At 48.2% G+C, this 7,891-nt stretch overlaps 1 protein-coding gene across 2 annotated transcripts in view; it reads right to left on the bottom strand.

Annotated features, from left to right (window-relative positions):
• Window positions 1–2,878, bottom strand: part of MBP (myelin basic protein) — a 19,555-nt gene extending 16,677 nt beyond the window's left edge. For both annotated transcript variants that reach the window (XM_010158830.1, XM_010158829.1), the window contains exon 1: window positions 2,650–2,878. In XM_010158830.1, the coding sequence (XP_010157132.1) occupies window positions 2,650–2,820 (171 nt within the window). In that variant the 5' untranslated portion in view covers window positions 2,821–2,878. The remainder of the gene's footprint in view (window positions 1–2,649) is intronic.
• Between the last annotated feature and the right edge of the window lie 5,013 nt (window positions 2,879–7,891).

Below are 7,891 nucleotides of genomic sequence, written 5' to 3'. Positions count from 1 at the left end.
CACCAGGGCACAGGCTGGCTGAAAAAGGAGGGTCGCGAGAAAGGCAGCTGCGGGATTGCTCTGAAAGGCTTCAAAAATTCATCAGAAATAAGCAAATCAACAGCGCAGCCCTGGAACTGCTCAATTTCGGGCCTCTGAAATTCAGCCTTTAAGGTGCTTTTCATGGTATCTATTAGACTTTGTACTTAGTGGAGTCTGGAAAAGTGCCGAGGGGCTTTATTCTACTTCAGCTCTTCCAGGAACACCTTCAGCACCTGTCAGCGCTCCGACACTCTGCAAAACTCAGCGACAGCTGTTCAGGTTTTAGGCCCAAGCAGGACTGTTGGCCATCAAGACCCACACACGGGCCTAAATAAATGACGCCACGGGCCTTCCTTGGGACGAGAAACCAAAAGGCATTGATCCGAAGGCTCAATGCATACTAGCTGGCACAAGCTCCTGTGGCACTTGCTCGGTATTTCCCGCACTGAAACCCTCCTACGACAGAGCATCCCAGGACACACTCCCGTGCATCAGCACCGTCCTCGCGTGGAATGGCGCAGGAGATGCTTTGGCACTGGGAGTCCTCGTGTGCCTGACTTCTGCCAACATAACCAAACCTCTCTGCGCTCCCAGCTGGGATCTGCAAGTCCCTCTAACGTCAGATGCAGTGGTGTTCATAAAAAAAAAAAACCAAAACATTGCTTCTGCTAGGTTAAAAAACATTAGCCCTGTCCGTAACTCCGTCCTGTTTTGCAGACACCAAGTTGCTTCGAAGCAGCAGTTTACTGAACGGCAGCAGAGGCAAGAGAGATGGCGTCCCCTCCTCTGACGCGTAACGACGCAGAGAGCCGCCGAGAACCCTAACGACTGCGTTCGCACCGACGGCCGAAAAGTACAGAATCTGCACCGCCTGCAGCCTTTTTTTCACCCGTCGCTACTACAAAGTGAGTTGGTTGGTTGGTTTTATTGCTAAGCAAGAACGGACAGACCTCTGCAGATTCTGCAGGCAGAACCTAAGGTTTGGGGGTTGTTTCCTTAATACACAAAGAGCATTTTCTATGCTGTTTTCACTATCGACCGACACGGTACGTGAATCAACCGGCAAGAGCTGAGCCAGCCAACCAGGCTCCAGAAAACAGCAGCGCAGGGAACAGTCCCGGACATCTGCATAAAACTAAGAAAAGTGGGTTTCTTGGTTCTCACAGCAACGGCTCGTTGTGTCCATGGACATTACGTACCTACAGAAAGGACGGTGGTGTGGCTAAAGCTTTGTCGTAAGCCTGACAGACCCCAGTTTCCTAAGTGAGAAACAAAAAAAGACCAACCTCCCAGCTCGCTTAGTACGGGCTGCCAGGCCTGAGAAGCGCCCAGCTTTAAGCTCCAAGCACGTTTTTCACCCGGCGGGCTGTACGCTGCAACAGCTCTTGAGGGAAGGGCTGTTACGTGCTGCGCTTCCGAGCGTGGAGCCGTGAGGTACGCGGCCAGCCTGCGGCTGTCCTGCCATCGCAGACCAGCTCTAAACCACATGGCAGCGTAGGTACCGCAGCCCGGGGCCACGCTGCGAGACAGCCGGCTGGGGAAAGCTGCACGTGCTAACCCAGCCCGGCACGCGTCGCCCGCTGGAACGGCTGGGCAGGCAGCAAAGCTTGTCAAAGGGCAGTGGAACATTTGGGCCCGGCCAGCAACAGCGAGCACTGCTTTTTGCAACTTGAGCAACAGCATCAGACAATCTACGCAGCGAAAGCAGAGGTTTTACAGCCCAACAGGAGTTCCACGTTCAAACGCTCAGGTAGCGCGTGGACACGCAAACGCAAGACCCCGCTTATCAGGTAGATGGCAAGGGGTAGAGCGAAAACGTCTTAAACTTTGCCCCTGAAATGACAGCACACTAACACACCACCGCACCACTCATCAGCGGAGGCGGGTTAATCCTGGAAAGGCAAGAACTCAAGTAACGCCCTCTCATCAATACCTTCTTTTCCGATTCATAAGGAAGAAACGGTTTGTTACACAACTTCCAAGACGAAATGCTTTGAATAGAAACCTCCGCTCCTTGCCAGAATAAAGCAGCTGGGCTGGTTAGTTCCCCTGGGATTCGGGATAGTATCTGTCAAGCCATCTCCTCAGCAGTGCTGGCAGCCAGCCTTAAAGCAGGCTCTTGCACAAGCAGGCTGAGAATCCGGCCGCAGCCCTTCTTCCTAACGTCTGTTCCCAAGCCCGTCCCTCGCTCAGCGCCGGGCTAGCTGGAGACTGTCCTGCATTCACTGCTCTCATCCAGCTCCGACTCGCACACATTTAAGAACAACACACAAAAGCAGGCTGAAGTTTCTCTGAGAGGCACAGCACACACAATGTACCACACAGCAAATGTTCGGGGAAAATTCCTCTCGGGAATGTTTCTAGAGCCGCACGGATTTCTAATACTCCTTGTTAGTACCCAGAGCAGCTCCTCTCCTTTCCCAGCTCTATGCTCTTTTTTTTTGTTGTTGTTGTTGTTGTTGTTTGCAGCTTAAAGCCAAGCATTACATTACACATCTGCAAGTACCGCCTCCGGCTAAATCAACTCTTGTGTTCTAGCAGTTACACCTTCCTCTCAGTCCCCCCCTTCCTGATTAACTGTGCTTTATTTTGCCGCAGCTGTGCAGTTCGCTATTCCTCAGAGCTCACCTTGCCCGAGCCCCGCCGGGGAACGTGTCTTTCGCCTCCAAAAAATCTGCCCAGCGAGTCAAGTAGACCCGAGTCTCTGTGCCTCGGCGATCCGTGTCTGGCATGGTCTGTAGTGCTGGCAGATGCCATTTTTGATCCGTGCCGGAACGAGGAGCGTTTTTGCGAAGCCATCAAATCCGAGTTCTCTGAAGCTGCTGCACTGTCCTCTTGGATGGTCTGTAGCTCGTCTGACTCTGAGGGCCGATCTTTGAAGGTGTTGTCTTCTCTTCCTGGGGCATCTCGGGAAAAGAGGCGGATCAAGTGGGGGCGACCAGTCGTGTCAGCTGGGTTGGCCTCAGGCCAGGCATTCTTCGGGTCTGCTGTGCCTTTGGAGTCTGTCACCGCTGGGCTCTTCGTGGAGGTCCCATTGTTCTGGTTCACATCTGCCTCTCCTGCAAACAACAAGGATGAGATATGAATACAGGCCTGTGAAAAACAGCCCCGGAACAATGCCGCTTTCTCCCCCTTGCCTCGAGATGCTCGTTTCATACAAACCCCGTAATATGTGCAGTTGTAACGAAACTGTGTTCCCGACCAGCCGTGAAGAACATTAAGCTATCTTGGAACCGAAACCGGGATGACGTTCTCACACAAAGTTTGCCGTGGTTCTAGGTGTTTTTTTTTAATTAAACATATTTGTAAGTAGATCAATAGGTTGTTGGAAGCACAACCCAAACTAACTCTATTTATGTGGGAGGCTTACCGTGAACAACCAGAATTCCCAGACTTTCCCTTCAAGACCGCAACTCTAAAACGTGCCATTTTTCTCCAAAGCAGGGCGGGGGAGAAGTAATTAAAGCGACATCGCAGGGCTGTGCCTTCTCAAGGGCACGTTCCCTCTCTGCGTTGTCAGAGCTCTTCTACCTAAAGGTTCTGTCCCTGTTTGGAATCCCTCGCTGTAACTTCAATACCCAGCAAACCAGCACCGTGAGGGGAGGGGTGGGTTTGGTTTTTTTTTTTTACTATTTCAGTTCTTCTCTGCCTTTTTGAAGTGAGGACACTGAACTGCAGTTTGTGCTTGGGCTCCCCAACAGTTTTTTTTCCACGTAGGATCCTGGCACTCGGCGTACTGATGAAGGCCTGGAGCAAAACTGTCTGATTTGCATTTAGTGCTTGTGAAAAGTGACAAAACCCATTATCAGAAACTGATGAGCTTCCAGCCAAGAAATGCTCTGAGGCAGAGCTCTGTGGTAGAAGTGAAAGGTTGGCTGCCTTCTCCGCAGTCGGGTTCTGATGGAAGCAGTAAAATACCTGAGAAGAAACAGCTGCAGCACACTTAACCTGTAGTAGCTCCTTCTGTCAGGGACAAAAGGATTTATGGAGTTTTTTTTACAGTCTGTACCATTATTCCCACTGTTCTACAGGGAATGGCACCGGCTGAGAAATTCACCTTGCCTCCAAGGAACACCAAAAGCGTATTAGCAGGTCACAGCTTGAGAAGCAACCTTCAGAGCAGACACCTCCCACACATTCCCTCCGCGTCAGAAACAGTTTTTGGAGTTAACGGGGCTCAGAATTTTTTCAGGAGTAAGTTATGGTTAGTCACATGTTCCCTCTAGGGTCTTCCGATTGCCTCATTACATCCCCGTTTGACTTGGTCCCTGTTGCAGAGGATCTGGCAAACAGCGTTGCCTTTTCAGAGTCCTCTGGGCTCAAGCACTTTGCTGATTCACCAGCCCAAATTTAGACTTGACACAGTCATTGTGTACAATTCGCCCACCCACAGGGCTCCAAAAGGTACTCTTCTGGGGCTGAGACTGATTTTGAAATAATTGTGTGCAGCGTTGCTGTGGGACATTTTGTGATGTTGCTCTCTGAAAACTACCTAGGAAGTGTTAGGGAGCTTCAAGAAAGTTTTCTTTGGCTAAAGTGTGTGAAAGTATTCCTTGGGAATACAGTTATTTAACCAATGCTAATTGCTGCTGGAGACCTCATCAGTGGAGAAAAGGAAAATATTTGCTGGTAACTTGGGATTTGGGTTCTCCTGGAAAGATGCTTTCAAACTTACTAGAAACTATTGAAGTGCCCAACTGATTTTTCTGAACAGAATGAAAGAGAAAGTAACTAACATGGGTATATGACATGTTCCCAAACTGCAAAATGTTTTAAATAGCAACTCTAACCCTAGATTCTATACCATAATACAAATCCATTCAAGGACAGAAAAAGAAAAACAAACAAAAGAGCTATTGTACTTAATTAAATGCATTAACAAAACACCAGAGCATCTGCATACTAATATTTTTTACAACAGCTGTCCTTTGTGTAGCTGAATACGGGTATTGGTAAGCAACAAAGAAGGGTATTTGTGCCACAAAAGTAGCTTCTCCCAGCGCATAAGCAGTGAGCTGTAAAGTATAAATCTTTCTGTAGGCTGCATTTCAGCCATGAAAGCACACATTTAAGCTTTCCTCTAGATTTTCTGCATGCTTAACTCTAATATTTAAAAATGTAGAACAGAGATGCTGTTTAATATTTGAGCTAACTAATCAGAGTCTTCAAGTGCATTTGGAGAGACAGATCACTTTAATAACGTCTCTTAGGACATCCAGGATTAATGGAGCACGTAAACATATGCTTATTTGTTCATTTAAAAACAAATATTTAGATTACTTCCATTAAAACCATTATAAATGCTGGGCAGGTGAGACTGATGTTCTTTTTTGTGTGTTTCTCCCTGCAAGATGAAGCTCCCTTGTCAAACGGAGTGTCCTTCCTGTACTGTATCACTTATCCAAGAGAAAGCTGCCCAGGGAGAGAGAAGTCTTCAGGCATTAATTTTTTCAACCCCCATAAAATGGGCTAAAGAGTAAGCACAGCAGAACGCAGTGCCATGGGCACCACCAGAAGGCTACCAAAGTGTCATCTGTTTATCCTGGAGTGAATAAGGTCAGCAGAAGCTGCGCAAGTGAGAGCACGGGAAAGGCACATCCTTGCATTAGCCAAGGTCGGCAGGAGAGAGCCAGACACCGAGCGGGGATTTGGCACTCCAGGCGCGGCTGAGGACGGGTCCCAAAGGCAGCTCCACCTTTCCACTTCCCCTCGCCCCGCACAGCTCAGGAGCTGCTGCTGGCACAGTTCTCCCTGTGCCTGTTGGTCAGAGAGAACAAAGCCATTTGTTCCCTGTATATGCAGCGACTCCCAAAACCAAGGACTATACACAGACCAAGAACTCTGAGCAGCCTGTTAATGAAACTGAGCAGAAATCCCAAAGGAATTCCATTTCCAATGAAACAGTGTAAAATCCACCTTTAACAGGAGTTGGGCCACACAGACGTATTTTCCAAGCCACTGTGCCTTAATGCTCGATTTGACAGGAATGTTTTATCTCATTTCTAATCAGCTGGGATCCCTCAGCCCAGTACCGAGTGACACCATGGGACAACACGGAACCAAGCAACAGGTACTGTCAACACCATGGAAACCCGTTTCATACAAAGTACAGTTTCTGGTGGACAGACCTTGGATACAAGCATCCATCTCATGGATCACTTGAGTGGAGCTGCTCTGTGACCGTCCCTCCTTGTCTGTACGGAAGTCTGCAGGCCTCTCCCCTACGGAGGCCAACCTGGAAAGTGGTTGTTATGTTAGGAGTTTTAACGTGGTAAGTTTGGGGCGGGGCGGGGGCTAAAGAAAGGGATTACAAGTTTTTCCATCTCCTCCCACTCCGTTCCAGCCTTGCTTTCTTGCAGATACTTGTAATTCCTCTCGCATTCTTACTGCTGCTCCCCTCTACGAATGCTGTGACACACGAGGCAAAGGAAGCTGGTAGAAGCCGAGGCATGTCCCCCCGACTCGGCTTCTCGCGAGAGGCTTAGCGCAGGTGTGACGGCGTACTGCCAACACTGCTCGTGGGCCTGCGTGACAGCAGCTTAAGTACGTCTACGGAAACCCTAAGAACTAAGCATTATTTACTCATTACAAACACTGGAAAGTACACCAATCGAATTTATGCCACTGCATATTTCATCTATTTTATTGTAACTACAGATTGCGGCAGCTGACTGCTAATTTCCTTCTTCTTGGCTGCCTTTTCTCAGGGTAGAAAGATGAAAATTATCTCAACTTCGGGGACCTTTTGAATCGATTTTCCATTTTAGCTTAAGACATGTATATGTATAAAACAGTGCTCTTCGGTATATGAAATACTATGTGTATTTGTCCTTTCCTACTTTTTTGGTCCCATCTTTTCTGTAAGACGACAACTGGATAGCTAAACACTATAGTTCTCAATTCTAAGTCAGCCCCATTTCAGTATGATAGTAAATATTAAGTAAAACATCTGGAATTTTGTGCCTAATTACCTGGTTTTAGTCACCTGAACAACGAAGTTACACCTAAAAATTACTCAGCTTTGTAACACCTAAGATCTCAAGATCTTCAGGAAGCTGTAGTAAGGCAGATGTGCAGTGTGTTAGTAATACTTTGCCTTGCATTATTTAAGGGGCTGAAAACCACTGTTGTGCGACACGTGGCTTTTTAGTAACATCTGTGCTAGTATCAGGACATTTGGAAGGAGAGAAACAGCACATCCGTGGCCACTACGTATAACCTGCAGCTGAGGACACGTGGGTTCCAACTGTGTGTTAAGGTAACTGTTTCCCAACATTCTGCCTTGCCTTTTCATGCAGTTACTTTCTCTAGAAGAAGGACCTGAAGGAATTGGTTTGCAGGAAGTATGGCATAAGGTACCACTGGGAGCCCTGATTCAACCCTGGGTTTGGATACTGTCGTGAAGTCCTTCAACACTTCTCTTGTTCCTGCACTGTCACACACCTCACTTCAAACTCCAGTGTTCTTGAGTAGACGGGACCGTGGAGCTTCGGATGCACGTGTAAATGAGGAGTCTGACCATGCAGCACTAATTACACACAGTGAGCTACTACGAGAGCCAGAATCAAATTAAAAAAAAATCAAGCTAATTTAACACTTAATTTCCTGGGAAAAAGAATCCAGCTGTATCAAGGGCAAGTGTAGCAAGAACGGTTCATCCTGCAGACGGGTGCAGGTCACCTGTCAGGAACAGCAAGGCCAGTCCTGGCTTCCAGCCAGGCCTCTGTCCCTGGAGATGGCACGGAGGAGGCCTGCATGGCTTTGCATGCAGTGGGAGCACCCACTGATCAGCCTAGGAGGAGAAAAGGGGATGAAAGAATGGGTACTAACCAGTAAACGAAGGGAGAAGGGTTCTGCAAACAAGGCTAGG

The sequence above is a fragment of the Eurypyga helias genome, unplaced genomic scaffold, assembly GCF_000690775.1.
Source record: "Eurypyga helias isolate BGI_N326 unplaced genomic scaffold, ASM69077v1 scaffold11139, whole genome shotgun sequence".
In the NCBI taxonomy this organism is placed as follows: domain Eukaryota; kingdom Metazoa; phylum Chordata; class Aves; order Eurypygiformes; family Eurypygidae; genus Eurypyga; species Eurypyga helias.
This window is presented reverse-complemented; position numbering and strand designations above follow the sequence as displayed.